This window comes from Pholis gunnellus (assembly GCF_910591455.1).
Source record: "Pholis gunnellus genome assembly, chromosome: 10".
In the NCBI taxonomy this organism is placed as follows: domain Eukaryota; kingdom Metazoa; phylum Chordata; class Actinopteri; order Perciformes; family Pholidae; genus Pholis; species Pholis gunnellus.
Window position 1 is genome coordinate 21115958 of NC_136537.1, and position 15962 is coordinate 21131919.

A 15962-nucleotide genomic window follows, 5' to 3' on the forward strand; every position below is an offset into this window, starting at 1 on the left:
AGACAGAATGACAAGACGATTTAATATATTGCAGAGCGAGTCATCAGTCACATAGCCGGCACTTTATCTCTGATGCAAAATGGCCTCCGCGTGAGGCATATTGTGGCGGTGGATTATTTGTGAGTAATATTCTTTTGCCGTGGTAAATATATTGTGTCATGAAGCAGAGGGGGGGGGGGGAAGAAAAATTCTCTCTCAAGCTGTTTTAATGAAGTCCCAAATGTCATCCTCATATGTCTTTCAAGAGCCAACTCCAAGAGATTCCTCTAGAAGCCTGACTGTCCCTCAGTGAGTCTTCAAGTGATAAGAAAACAAGCAGCTTCACTGAAAGGCAGCCCAACTAGGAAAACATAAAAAGTACATACCATAAAGGGGTCAGGGGCCGGGCAGTAAACAGGTGGTTTGGACTATTAAAGTCTATCTTTATGATTGGAGACGTTTGATGAATTGTTGAGACGGCGGTGAGCTCTGATTAGGGTCGGCCAGGAATCTCTTTCGTACTGGAAAACTAGTTAAGTAAAAGAATAGTTTTTGCCAACCCAGTGCCAAAAATGACTTTAATCATCACCATCTTATAATTCATTTGCAATTACCCCTTACCGCTACATTTTTATAAAGAGGCTAATAGAAAAGAGGATTTCACAGTAACACCATTATAGTGAAAATTGTCATTCAGTGTTTTTGGTGAGTGCAGCGCAGAGCGTCGCAGGCTGAGTTTAAATTAGAGCCAATACGTTTTTCTCTCAACAATAGTGAGGAGCAGAGAGGGGGGGAGGGGGGGGGGGACACATCCAATTACTGGGGTACCGTGTGTGTCATCTTGACACCACATTTGGGTTTCTTCAACAATGTATTAAATACACCACGCATAAAGGCTGCACAGCAGTAATGATTGAAAGACTTGCTATCGTAGCTATTTGGGGGGAAATCAGTGAGCGGTTTCACATAAACAACTCAATACAGTGTCAATATGTCTATATTTGTCTATTCTTTTTCTTTTAGTCACTGTTTTTACTGCATTTGAAATCAAGCAGCAACAATACACCAACACAGAGTGATACTTCCTCTTCATTTCAATGTGATTTCAATGTATTACAGTGTAGCGTAGGGACGGGGGGACATGTGCTCGTACTATGGAACACCACTCAAAGTCGCAGTTACTGGCAAAACCATCTACCCAGACTCAAGTATATTTGCCTTTATTTGATTAAAATAATACATACTATTTTATAGTAAAAAACTGTTCTGCATGTAAATTTATGTCAATTTATGTCGCCATGTTATTAGGTAGGTGGTTACAGTAAACAACCCGTGAAGGTTGTCTTCTCTGCACAAATGGTATTCAGGAAAACGTTAAAAATGCAAAAAAAATGTGGAGGCTGCGCTGCCGAGAGTTCAATTGTGTGTACACTTTTCCAAAGAAACAGTTTGTCACGGTCAGCCACGGTTTGAGTTCAGGTTTGGGGTCGTGCACCTGGAAAGCTTTGAATTTTGAGTCAAGTAACAATTTCTCAAACCAACGGGAGTATTCACCCGTATTAAAAGGTGCTTTTCTTTGTATCTTTATTCTATTCCTAGATGAAGTTAAAGTAGATTTAAAACAAGGGACTTACTTCCCTATTTAACTTGTCATAAATCGCCAAAGGGCAGCTTTGCACGTTGGCAGCTCCAAATAGCAGCAAATGTGAGATTCAGCGCTGAGATATCGTGTAACATGACAAGTGCAAACTGTAGGCAGCAAGCTCATGTTTGCCCAGCTGGCCTGTCTGATCACTTTATACCAAATGATACCAAAGCGAGGAGTGAGGCATCAGATCAAACTTTGGCGAGTGCAGCTTTCTCTGGATGGAGACTCAGTGAGTTTGTAAATAAGATGATAAAAGTTTGTACAGAAAATGAATCGGTCGTTTAAGTCATTATTTGTAAGCAAAATAATGAATAAAAATAAAAAAAAAATATTTGTGTTTTGGAGCGTTGGTTAGATAAAACTAAATATTTAAAGATGTCACATTGGGCTTTGGGAAATTGTGATGAGCATTGTTCACTATTTGCTGACACTTTATAGACTAAACCATGAATTCATTCATTTTAAAAAATGATTGGGGGATTAACTGATAATGAAAAGAATTATTAGTTGCCAACTTAGTTTGTGAACATAAAAAAAGACGTACGCTGATTGATCAATGTCTTTTAGTAGAGATCAGTTTAAAAAAACACATTGGTGTGTGATGAGGATGTACAGTACAGTGTTTGAGTGAGCTTGTGTATTAGCATTTTGTTTTTGTTCAATTCCGTAGAAAGTTATTTGTTATGTTTTATGTTTTCTCCTATTCCATTTTCAAAACAATGAACTACAAACTTTAAAGCGGACGAGGACTTTCAGGAGAAGAACGTCTTCTTCAGAGGCCGAAAACACGACGGCGGCTTGTCTTTGACGACAATCAGAATGGACATACTGTAAGTCACAATATTGTTTTGCTGTACTAGCTTTTTAAATGGATTCTTTAGACCATAACCCATTCTGTTCCCATCTAGCTCTTCCTAACCTTTAGAGCTGCCATGCAAAACCCCGCAGACAGCTTCTTCGGGTAATGTAGAAAAAGACAATAGGTGGAAACTGCTCTAACCTATTTGCCAAATGGTCTGTCATCTAATGCCCCGGTGCTGCTCTGTTGTCTAATCCTACTGCTGAGGCCTCTAAAAGGATACATCGCTCTAATAAGATGAATGGGCTTTGACCCTGAAGCTGCTAAAAGGCAACCTGGCCAATTTATCTGAGTGACCTCTACTCTTGGCAGAGACGTCCCTCACCTCTCTTGGAAGCCTTTAGGCAGGATCAATACCGTAGAGGCGAAACAATCCAAAACAAGAAGTGTCTGGAAGCTGGGATACAATCACTCAGTGCATTTTACAACCCTAAATGATACACTTCGTCGCAAAGATTCGCATTTAGTTTTTTTCTTTCTGTATTCAACATGTTTTTAATATTTACTAAACTGTGTCTTTGCTCTGGAGACAGCAGCACCCCAACAACTGTCTTTACTGTAGGAAAACATGCATAATGTGATTTTGGTTTAAGTGAGTTTTCTTTTAAATATTTACATTACAGCAGGGCAACTAAATCAGCCCTAATTCTATCAGCTACTCTCAAATCACAAATGGCCAATGTAAAGCAAGATGTCAGCCGTATACTGATTCATCAGTAACTTTATTACCCAAACCACCATCATGGCTATTCCAGGGCCCATTGTAGCGTCGAGAAGTGCATTTTGAGTTAAAATAAGATTCTGTCGACTAAATTAAGGATTCTGTTTCATGTTCTGTTTATTGGTGTTGGGTCGTGTTCAACCGAGATAAAAGGCCCGGCTCGGACAGGTCGAGGCAGGATACGGAGAGGAGACCCTTTTACATGAGAATATGTTTTCTCTCTTTGAGCATGAATCAGTTTACACGGGATACAATATCAATCGTTGGCCTCAAATCTATAACTGCAAAGTGCTTAGGTTTGCATTGGTGATTAGATGAATTGAACTGAGAACAGTCTGTTACTTGAGCATCCCTTCACAGCCCGGATACCTAATGCCTTTCCCCTGCCTCTGAAGTGACCACAGTCTCGGGATGCTTTGCTCTGGGCACTTGGCCAGAAAGCTTTATGTATTCTGATACCATTCATTTTTAATCAGGACCAGAATATCCTTCCAAACCTCATGCAAGCAGCCTTTGGCTACAAGACATCAATTTTGTTATATTTTAATTGATTTGGCAGTTCTCCTCGTTGTCGTCTGTATAATTTGATTGTTAACATTGCTGATATTCCGAGCAAGAACTGCTGCACCACTCATTTAAAAAATGCTTTCAGGTTTTTTCCTGTATTTTTAGCTGCAGAATTATGCCTTTCACCACCGTAGAATATAGTGTAGCGACTGAAATCATTGTGTGTGCTCAGCACAATTCACTTGGCTTTCCACGTCGAGGTGCCCAACTCGTCTCCGCATGCAGTGGAAGGGTTTCTTCACATGACTGCTGAGGAGAAAGGACATGAGAGCAGGGGAGGGGAATCTTCTTCTGTGGTATAATGAGTTTGACAATGAAAGTGACACTGCGTCCTCCCTGGACCTTGCCGTGTGATCAATCATAACAATGGCTCACCATTTCCTCCTCTGGATACTGACCTTTCTCCCTTCAGGAGAGGAAGGGTGTGTGTAGTTGTCTGAGACTGTGTGTGTGTGTGTGTGTGTTCCTCTAGATTTCATTGTACCATCACCCTCTTTCCAATCTCCCCTTGAAGTCCTTCTGCATAGCCGTAAGGGTGTCCTTTAGCAGGGGGCCTTTTTTTCCCCCCAAACTGCAAAAGTGTCCAATTGAGGGAATACGGATCTATTTTATTCTGCCGTATAAACTATTTTAAGCTCAGAGTTTCTGTTTTTTGGAGGGGTGGGAGACATTAGGCTTATATATTTAACAGCTTACAAGGCGATTTGATGCCGTTACTCCAGTGAGAATAACTGCCAAGATTTCATGCAAATATCAAGTATGGAGTGAGATTATTTTTGACTGTTTCCCTCATAGTTCAGTGGTCGAAACTGAAGAGTGACAGAAGCTGAGCCGACAGGACTTATCAGCAGCCCACTTACTGTAATTTCTGTCCTTTTTCTGTGTGTGCAGCTCCAGTACTTAGAGAAAAAAAATAAGAACATTTTTTTACAATATTGGTACTATCAAATTGTCTTAATATGCTTCAGCCACACATGTCCCATGTCGGCAATAAGGTGTCTAGACACAATTTTATAGCCATTTTTATGCTACTCTTAATTGTTGCTTTATCTGCATGGCAGAGGTACTGTCTATTATGTCCTAACACCTACATAAAATCTGATCAATACAGATACAGATCTGTACAATAACTCAAGTGGACACGTTTTTTTTAGATTGTAAAAAGTGAATTTTATATTTTTTTTATGGTGCTACTTTCACGGATACTTTTAACTGGGAGTGCTCTTGGGATTCATTTACTAAATAGTACATTGAATAAAATGATTGCATTAATGAGTCAATAAATAATGAAAAAAATGAGCACAAACTATAAAACAAATTATATCTAACAATAAATGTGTATATTATTTGTTATACTGCACACTGTCTGACTACCGTTGGTATTATGAGGTAATGCCCCTAAGAATAATAAAAGTTAAATAAGTACTTTTCCCCTTAAAATATGCAGAGGTGGTAAGCGTACTTTATAAGCCCTGAGTGATGTCTACAGGTCTTTCCAAGGCTGCATCCAACCCTGACAGCCTCCACCAACGGGGTAGGCAGCCTGCATTAAGCCTGAGAGGGGAGCTCCGGGGTAAAAACAATGTTGACAAGCACTCGCTAAGTTCATTACTGTGAGTGCTTCCTAATAATCTAAGAAGACTCAGGTGAGCCTATCAACAATTCTATAGGGTTTTCTATTCTTTCATCTGGACTACGGTGGCTGGACGGTACGAGATCTAGGATTGGGTATCATTTGGTTTTTAATTATTCTGATTTTCTTTAATAAAAACCTGTATAAAAAGTATGTTATACAGTTTAATTAGCTTGCTGTTGTTAAATGATATGATTCAATAAGAATCTGTTTGTTCTTTTTTATTTGTTGTCTGATTGGTGCAATTTGAGACGATACAACTGCCCCCTTGATTAGACTGGCCTCGGTCAAGTAAAATAGAAATAATAATAATAATAATTTAATTTAAAGAATGTTCTCGACATGCCTCACGACCATTATTACTGACTTTGCTTTGCTCTGCCCATGTCTGGCTCACAGTCCAGGGTCTTAAGTGTGAAGCTTTGTTTATACTCGTGTTAGGCACCGATTTCTAAGATCTCCTGCTTTTAAAGCACTTAAAATCGAATCGCCCGTCTATTTAATTAATTTATATATTAAAGCGCCATTTGCGACTTACTCACAATATGTGATGATGTCCACATAGCGCCGGGGACACTACAGTGAGCTTGAACTCTTTTTAATCTTTCTATTTCTAGACTAAATGTATCACTTTGAGCAGCGTCATCCAGTCCAGAAACAACAATGTGTAGTTGTTTAGCAACCGATAAGCAGAACAGAAATCATTTTCTTTTTTTTCTTCTATTTTATCATTTTTATTACGTGTGCCCAATTCTTGGCATTAGGGTTCCCAACACTAAAGAGAACACAGTTCTGTGTTATTTTGGCGTACATTCTGTGTCGAAGTCTCCACCAACATCTTTCACCTTATTAACTCAGGCAAACATTAGAGAGTATTTGATACAAGAAAACTAAATCGAAACCCTTTGATTCGTGGTATTGTTCGAGCTAGATGAAACACTTGCATGACGAAAAACCCCTGAAATCCTGGTTGATGTCAAGGCCTTTTCATGAAACATTTATTTGTGCACGTACAAAAGACTCCAACACTCTTCCACTGCAGATGAAAAGATCCAGCGGTATAATTTGTAGTTTAAGTGTGCTTTTAATTGTGTGTCAAAGAGGAAACTGGAGCAGATCAACACAATTAAGATAATACCTTTTGCCCATATTTTCGTCATTATATTTGGTCACTAATTTGGACTTTTTAATAGCGTTGAGCTATTAGTTTCACTTTGGCTTTACTATTACTACAATACTGCAGCCATTGCTGTCAGCTAAAAGTGAGCTACATCTCCTCTTGACCAACCACTTGACTTACACAGTAAGGTGTGTTTGTGAGGTGTGAGGGAGACAGGGAATACAAATAATTGATAATTGTAAGTGAATAAATATTAAATGAATACTTTTTTATGGGAGAAAATAAGAAAAAATAAGATAGACGTTATTGCCCTGAAGGAAATGTGTCTTGGAAACATACAGCGTCTGCTGTTAAAAATGTACAAAATAACATAGTGCATACATGCATTACATACACAGACTGTCGCCAGTCCACATGCACGCACACGCAGTACCTACAGTACATGCACAGACTTCCCAACGTGCAACACGCCTGTAGTGTATAGTTAAGATACAAATGTGTCTTAGCTGTTTTCTTCTGTTTCTTTCAAAGCAACACAAAAGTTACACCAAAGTCAGTTCAACACAAAAGTGAGATTACAAAATAGTAGCTGGTCAAAAATACCACTTTGGCTTGTGGAGAAACTATAATAATTTCCAACACTGGTTTTATTGTTTAGGTGCAACTTGATTCATAGATTTTTGCAATTCAGCAGTTTTCTGCTCAGTGAATTGCTGAAGGACACGTCGGAAACAAATGGGAAAAAAACATCTTTCAACCCCACTATTTAGAGGAAAGACAAGCAAGCGTGGCATAAGACTCAGAGTACGACAACAAGCAGAACAGACGTTTCCTACATTCAGATGAGTCCAAAACGGGACAATCACCTTGACTTGCAATTTTTGGATTGCAGACATCCAATACTGAGGAGCGCAAAGGTCAAAGCCACAGCACCATGACAATAGATAACAACAAATAGTCTTGTGTCCCAAGATGGGTGAGAGAAAGGAGATGGTGAAAGGAAGAAGACATGAAACCAAACAGATTGGCGGGTTGCTGCTTGTCTGGGGACGACGCGCGAACACCCGGCGGCGCTCCAGGAAAAGAGAGAAAGTCTATTTTACCCAAAATGAAACAACAAGAAAAAAGACCTGGAGACTACAGTGTATCCTGACTTGTCAACTTCTCTGTCTTTTCCACATTTAAGATTTGTTCACAATACGTTTACATTAAATGTTTTTTTACTTGCTTGCAATGAGTGCAAAAAGTAAGCTATAGTTTGCCGATATCCACTTTACAAGCAATCATTGCAACTCACCTCAGGAGACTTAAGATGGTTCTGGGTTTGAGAAAAACATTCATGGTTGCTGAGGAGACACCAGTAATACATGTAATTATGAACAACACATTTGGACCAACATGCTAATCCGGTTCTGCCATTGATATTCATAGAGTATAAAGCGGCTTCCTGACTATTTCCATATTGCATGGTAATACAAACACTCAATTAGGCTGTGTGATGAAGTGAAATGAGCCTTCTTCTCTTGAGGATGGTAAATAGTGTCCCTCGTAATTGACAACTGCAGGGTAATTCCTAATCGTAATAACATGTCCTGCAGTCTGGCCCCCGCAAGTGATGAGACCGAGCACGGTATGGGCTAACACAGTGTTGTCAGAGATGCTCTGCAGAACTGGGTGGATCTCAAGTTGGAGAGGAAAATGTTCATACTTAAAGATTAGGTGACAGGAAATAGATGCTGGACACAGTAAATGGTTGCTTTGCAGCGCAGCTGCATCTCTGCAGTAACACCAGTCTGACTCCCCGGATGTGCACTGTGTGTAAAGGCCTGCCATTGGTCCCCGTTTCTGACTGAGGTTTCCTCCCCTTCTGCTATCTACAGATATTATTTTGAAAAAGCACCGTCGCTGCATCCTGGGCTTAGCGCTAGAAAGGAGGATTGTGATTGGTTTAAAATGAGAGAAACAATCAAAAGCGTTTTTTTTCCCCTTTCTCTAGCGCTGCAAGAGTGTAGATACGTCTGGCTGTGCGAGACTAATGTCGTACTTACCATGACAGGTTAACCCAAAAACTCATTAACACACAAGTGCTCCACTTGGAACTGCACTTATAGGCAAAGCATAGTTGGTTGAGTCAACCTTTGGAAAAAAAATATGAAACAATCAGTTGATTAATCCATTAATGAGAGTACAGAAAATGAATTGCCAATGGTAATGATGATGGTTTTAATCATTTGCGTCATTTATGACGCAAAAAGGCACAAATATTGTTGGCTTCAGCTTCCCAAATGTGAGAACGTGTTGCTTTTTTAATTTATAATTTTCTTATTTTTATCATTGTCAATTGAATATCTTTGGGTGTTTGGACTGTCGGTCGGACAAAATGAGACAGTTGAAGACATCGCATTGCGCTCTGAGAAGTTGTGATAAATTAAAAACTAAATGATTAATCATATTGAAAAAGCTCAGTTCACCTCAATTTCAAACTTAGCATTTGCCAAAAAAGCATCTTTATTTTGAATCCAAATAGAGACTGAAAATGCAATACATGTATTGGTAATGTTAATGTAGCACAATATCCCAATTCTGTATTAAAAAAATAAATAAAAAAGAGCTTCCAACTAGCCACAATTATCATCACATAAATTAGCGAATAATTGAAGATAATTAATGCAATTAAACATAATGTGTCTTCACATGGTTAATATATGAATGAACTCTATCTTTACCATATAAAAGATAGTACTTTCAAGAAAATCTGTTTTCCCTTATTAATATGCAAATGTATTCGGCAAGAGACTCCAAAGTCTAATCAGATCTTCCACTCTGTAGGTGGTACTTGTGGTGTGAGCTGAAACTTTTTCTGCCATGTGTTCCTGCTCTGTTACTGTATTCACAGGAAAAGTGTCTACACACGCAGATATACTCCACATAAAAAGACAAAAGGGCATCCAACTCATGCGATGTATCATGCGGTGCTGGGCAGCAAAAAGGATAAATCGAAAAATCCGATATCGGTGGTCAGTTTGTCATTTGCTTTGATGAAGGTTCAAATGTCACCGACCTTTTGCTGCTGTGCACAGAAAGAGGGCGACGACCCTCTCCAGGCTTTCACAGACTAATCCAAAAATAGAAAACCAGAACTCTGTTCGCGACACTGATGAGCGCAACACCTGCAATGGCACCTCGGCACATCACCGCCACATCCCGGATCCCGCATCCCCTGTCACCCTGAGCACTAACAATGTGAGCACTTAACCGGTGACAGCGGAAGCAAGCGGGAAAGTGATGACAATAAATGATGGCAATCAAAGCGCGCCTCCTCATTTGACGAGGCACGAGATGAAGCTCAGACACCTTCCCAGCTCCCATTAACAAATGATGAAACTGTTTTTCTCTGCCAGTCTTGGAGTGTTCTTCAAAAACACATCACAGATGGTCAGCCCTTTTGACCAGAAAAGGGAAAAAAAAATAAATAAATAAAAATCTCTCTGATGTTATTTATTCTTTTTGTGGTCGTCGGCTTGTGCCATATTGAATTATGAAAGTGGCGAGGGAGGATTTCTGCCTGCTACGATCAATAGGCTGATTCCACTGTCACAATACAAAGCGCAGATCTGAGACCAGAGTTTGACAGATGGCGTGTCACCTTCGTCAGCGTGACGTCCCGCGCGCACACACGCACACACACACACGTGCGTGTTATTGCCTGCACTTTTGCTTGATTTTTAGAGAGACACAGTGTGAGAAGCAAAGTGAGATACTGGCATGTGTGTGTGTGTGTGTGTGTGTGTGTGTGTGTGTGTATGTGTGTGTGTGTGTGTGTGTGTGTGTGTGTGTGTGTGTGTGTGTGTGTGTGTGTGTGTGTGTACATGTGCGTGCGTGAGACAGGAGAGATGCAAAGTGAGAGAACACGAATATGTGCACACAGGGAAGCATGTTACAGGGTGTCTGATATGCTTTCATACTCCCACCCAAAAAAGCCTTTGGTGCTTGCTGTGCTACAGCACACTTTCCTGTGACTCCTCCACTGATTTAATTAACCTTTTCCTGGCACTGTTCACACAATGACTCCGTAAGCCATACTCGACTGTAAAACATGAACAACTGCGTTTGTAGACCTGTGATATATTTTTTATTTATTTTTGACAAATTGAAATTATTTTCTGATATATCTCCTCGTAAACAATCCCGGAGCGCGAGTGTTTTACAGCCACACTGGCCATCCTCCATGAAAACATCAAAAAGGGACACACTTTCTTTCTTTTTTTTTTTTTTGGACAGAAGGTGCAGGCCGGAGCAAGTGATGCTTCTTTAACAAAGGATGACAGCCATCGCAGTGGAAGTCCCTTTCTCCTAACAAGGGGTCAGCAGACGCCAAGCCGCTCACACCAAACAATAAACCCCATGTGTGACGGTTTCTACAGCCGAGGAGGGCTGTCTGTCACGATGTGCTGCAGTGCTGTAGCTGCAGTACCTAACAAGTCAGTGCGCGCTTTTTCACACCCTATTAGGAATACAACTCAACTGGGCCATGCTATGTTTCTGATCCGTGCAGTCATTCATGTTTTATGAGGGGTATAATATTGATTCTGGAGGCAGCACAGTCAACATTAGGGTAGGAAGGGGGGAAAAAAACAACCTTTCTCGATGTTCGCTTTCACACAGCAGCTATACGTTGACCTAATGGCCCTAAAATATGAATATTTATATCACGGTAACACTTGAACCTTAAATATAATCATTTAATATTTAAACATTAAAAATACATTGCAGGAAAGCGCCCGCAGTGGCCTGGTAACTGTAGGATGGCGGCCCCCCGTTGGAAGCTTCTGCCCCACAGTTGTGATACATGCGCTTTTTTATGTGAGGAGATTTTGTGTCCTCATTTAATATTGATTGCCTTCAGTGTTTGTTACCAGGACTGGCAGTGCAGCACCGCTAAGGACGAGTTCATGTGTATTTTGTGGTTTTAAATCTTAGATTTAAAAGGCATTCTAAAGTATAATGGGTTGTGAAAATTGCATTCCATCTATTACAGAGCAATGACAAATTCAATTTTACAAGAACAAGAGTGCATGGTTAGTTCCATTATTTGTTTTCCAAGACATTTCAACAAATTCCACATTTGTCTGACAGCTGCTTGCCTCCGTGGGACTGAAACACCCAAGGACAACATGTGACCCACATTCTAACCTATCCGGTACAAATAAAGCTTCAGTAAAGACTGAAGTACCATTATGAAACCAGTTCTGTGTCTTGGTATTTCGATCTGTAATTACTATTTGAAAAGCAGCTCATTTCCATCTGTCATAAAAACACAGGAATATTTCAAACACATTGATTCCATTGAATTTTCTCAATTATAAAGGTTACAAATCATTTAGAAAACGATCTTAGAAAAAATAACTGGGGCACCAGGGATTTCAATAAATTGTACAACTCCATATAAATGCATTTCCCATAATGCAGATTAAATTAATAAATGACATGAAGTTACCTTATTATACTGGGGATGGGGCTTTAGTTGGATGACCTTTTTGTCTCCTAAACTTCTACAATTAACATGCTACAAAAAATGTGCAGTAAACTGTTTAAAGCTCCATTTTCTCTCATTTCAACTGCCGAGTGCAAACATTTCTTTTTTTAAATCCGGGTGCTGCTTACAGCACATACGTACGCTCCCTGCTGACATGAAGTTTCAGCACTATACAGCTGGTACATGTCACAGCTCTGTAGTAACCGAGCATATGTGTGTGTGTGTGCAAATGTGTGTGTATGTGTATATATATATATATACATACATATATATATATATATATGTATATAGACACACACACACACACACACACACATGTGCACGTAAGCGTGGGTTTGTTTGTGTATGACAAGCTGTCACTTATAGGAAAGTGAGGAATTAAATAATTCTGCATGAAGAGAAAGAGCTTTTTTATATTTATGTAGTCTATCAACACAAGTATGGATATATTTAAAATAATTATGAGTTTATTTTAAATAGTTTTAGATAATATTTTACAAATATTATGTGAATTTCCATATTTATGTTTTATGTGCTTTTATATATTGGACATACATTACAAATACATTTTAAGGCATAGAGAAATGAAGGCACTCTTCTGTTTCTTTGGTCAAAGCTGAGCTGCGTACCGTTCATGTAGTACAAACTATAAATGTAAATAGGATGGACTCAACTACTGAGATATACAAAAGACTGCTGAGAATCAAATGGACGTTCTTACAACTATAAAACCAATAAAACGGACGCTTTAATCAATCAATTTTGTTTTCAAGGGATTCTATCACTGGCAGGGGATTATCTTAAGTGTAAAATCAATGAAAGCTGCTTAACAGATTCTTTCTCTTTTTTTTCTCCTTCATACATTTTTTTTAAATCCAATAATATATATGTATATTTATTTTTATATATATATATATATATATATATATATATATGTATCTAATTTCTTCAATAATAATAATTTATATTTCTAAAATAAAATTTTTAAAGCCAATTATCTTGTACAAGAGAAGTAATAAATGTCAACATTACACATTTGTTTAAGTGTTGACACATGACCTTAACAATCCTTGACTGCACATAACTTTACTCTCACCTCTTTCACTGGCTGGGTCCTCTTTGCTCCTGAGGAATTGAAAAAGATGCTCACAAATGAATCACTTTAGAAAACAACCCCTTCCATCCCGTGTCTGTGGCTGCACTCGACAAGATGCCCACTCTGGTTACATTCTTATAAAAGGTGGACCTCCTATTCTCGAATCACGAAGGTTATCGCTTGCAGATGCCGCGCCCTATGAATGCGCCGAGCCTTTGGTACTTGTCTGTGTCGAACACTCTGTTGAACAGAGCGAATTAGAATGAAATATTGAGTTCATTTATGAATAAGTGGGGCTGAACGGCCCCTTGTCGGAGCTTCTGCATGCATATTCAGTTGATGGAAACCTTTGGATGGGTCATTTCTCTTATAGCTGCTTCATTAAATTGTGAAAGTCAAAAGTGCAATGCCTCCTGACAAAAAAAAACAAAAAGAGACCAAGATCTATAGAGGTGGAACAGCGGGACAGCTTTTCCTTCGCTCCAGCTCAAAATCTAGATGACGAAAAGGGCTCCAAAAATAGTTTTACAAAAAAGAAAAGGACTTAGAATTTTAAATTACACCGTGACTCATATTGTTCTTCCTACTGTACATTTTTAGCATATTAAAATGACATGCGGTTAACAGAACAAAGAGCAAACACACTCTTACATAAATAAATTAGTTTTCTTAGATGTTTTTGATTTTGTAAGATAACAAAGGAATGGCACCTGGGATACAGATCCAGTAGTTATTGTTTATTTTACCTTTAATGAAATTAATTGAGGCAAAAGCGAGTTAGATTAAGTCTCAAAGGGACCTCGTACTAACTGGAGCCAATCAGCAGCAGCTTCCTGTGACGTTTCCAAAATAAACTCCAAAGGAGGTATGCCAGAGGGCGGTAAGGTGGTGTGTGAGTGTGTGTGTGTGTGTGTGTGTGTGTGTGTGTGTGTGTGTGTGTGTGCTCATGCAATATAAGTGGTGGGGGGCAGGTGCAATTGAAGCTCAATTGAGAACCTATTGAAGCTGGACTCTGCGTTGTTCTGGAGAACGGAGCACCGACTGGTGATGTGTTTTCGTGCTTGGCCTATACAGCAACAAATCAGACTGGAGTCCAGTGCTGAGGAGGTTAGGGGGATGTTTACCGGCACCTCTGTGGTTGGGGTGAGCTTTCTAGTGAATCCTAAACGTATACAGTGCATTGGGCTAAAAGCAAAGGCACTAGGACAAACACATGGGTTTGGGTAGGGAAGGCATTTTGAAAAAAGGTAAAAGACTTACTCAGCCGCCCTCCCGGAGACAAGCTCACTGTGATGAATACCGCCATTAAGAAAATGACTTGTCTCAAATGTCAGACCGAAGCCAATGTTTTCCGAATAAAAATTGATAGCACACGAATACAAGACATTTTCCTTTTTACCCTCTATTTAATGTTATAGCCAGTGTAATCAACCCTAATTATTTTTAACTGCCTGCCACTCTTTCGAATCATGGCTTTCTTAAAATAATTAGAGCTTTACATTCAGTGTGCTTTAATGGTGATGGCTCGCACTTTGATGATGAGGAATGATGAACAATGTCAGCTGCACTCAACACCAGAGAAGAAATCTTAAAGCTGTACACGTAAACATATGAAGCTGTAAAGATGAATATAAAGACAGGGGGAACACATGACTCAGAGGATAGAAGCCCGGATGAAGAAATACTGTTAAAAAAATCCAGCACTAAGTGCCTTGTTAAAGTATATTACAAAAGACATAAAGGATGTTCCAAACTGCTAACTGCCCTTTCAGGAAGTAAGGGTAACACAACAAACAAGAACATGGTTTATAAGTCGACATTTGGCAACAATATGCAGCTACCTTGTGTGCAATTGATGCAACAAAGATTTGCCCTCTTCAAACACAGACCCCTCAATCCACTGTCTCAGGTTTCCAGCATGATCACATTTGCACTTCAAACCGTGGTACCCATTTAATCAGCCATTGTGCGTGCCCAGTCAACCACTGCAGAATTTCTAAGCAAAACCTCAGAGTGCGGCACACAAAGCTATCTTTGATTATACGCTAGCCCATGGGGAAACTTCATCAAAATCCTTTGCTTCCTGTGGAGCAGGACCAGGTGACTAGGAACTGCTCAATCGGAAGGCCAAATTCTTTTCCTGCATGCAGCTAGGAATCACGCCTTTGATCCGAAGAAAAGGCAGCTGCAAATGCCTCTCCAGATACCGGCCCCACCAATCGCGCTCCACTTGCATCCACCAATCAGGGCCTTGTCTCCAGCGCCGACCATAATCCAACCTACTGCTGCCTTTTTTTTTTTTTTACATACAGATTCCTCCCCTTTGCAAAGCGTTGGAAGCATGATCCGCGAACAAGACAAAAAGACGGAAAAGTGTGACCTACTCACCCATCTCATTGTCCGATTTATTGTCCATTTCCGTGTCAGTGAGCGTGAGCGCAGAGTTAGAGCGGCTGGAGAGGCATGAATCCTGCCCAGACTTTGCCCCCGTTCCCCAGAGAGTCATGGTACGTTCCGGTGATACAGGTTCATGGTTTTCTGTAGCGACCGGGCCTCTGGAGTAGCTGCTGAGCGGGTGGGAGAGGCCCGTCTCAGGGCACAGCGCCAAGCCCCTGCGAGCCGAGGGCTCACAGATTCCGAGTTGCCTCAGCGAAAACGTCTGCCCTGTGAATGACAGAGGTTGTAAAGTTAACAAGCCAATCCACAACACGGTTAATGGCCAAGAGCAGGGCTACCTAAAAAAAAAAAAAGAAACCTAAGAACATGATGGAAGAGGAGCAGGTAATTGTTGAATTAAGGCTTA

The 15962-nt window shown here is 40.0% G+C and overlaps 1 protein-coding gene across 1 annotated transcript in view; it reads right to left on the reverse strand.

Moving 5' to 3' along the window:
• The window catches only part of LOC306701939 (teneurin-3), a gene marked incomplete at its 3' end in the record, with an annotated part of 119246 nt that extends 103566 nt beyond the window's left edge, over nt 1–15680 (reverse strand). The window contains exon 1 of the mRNA XM_079167390.1: nt 15548–15680. Within this exon, the coding sequence (XP_079023516.1) occupies nt 15548–15665 (118 nt within the window). The 5' untranslated portion in view covers nt 15666–15680. The remainder of the gene's footprint in view (nt 1–15547) is intronic.
• Nucleotides 15681–15962: the final 282 nt, after the last annotated feature.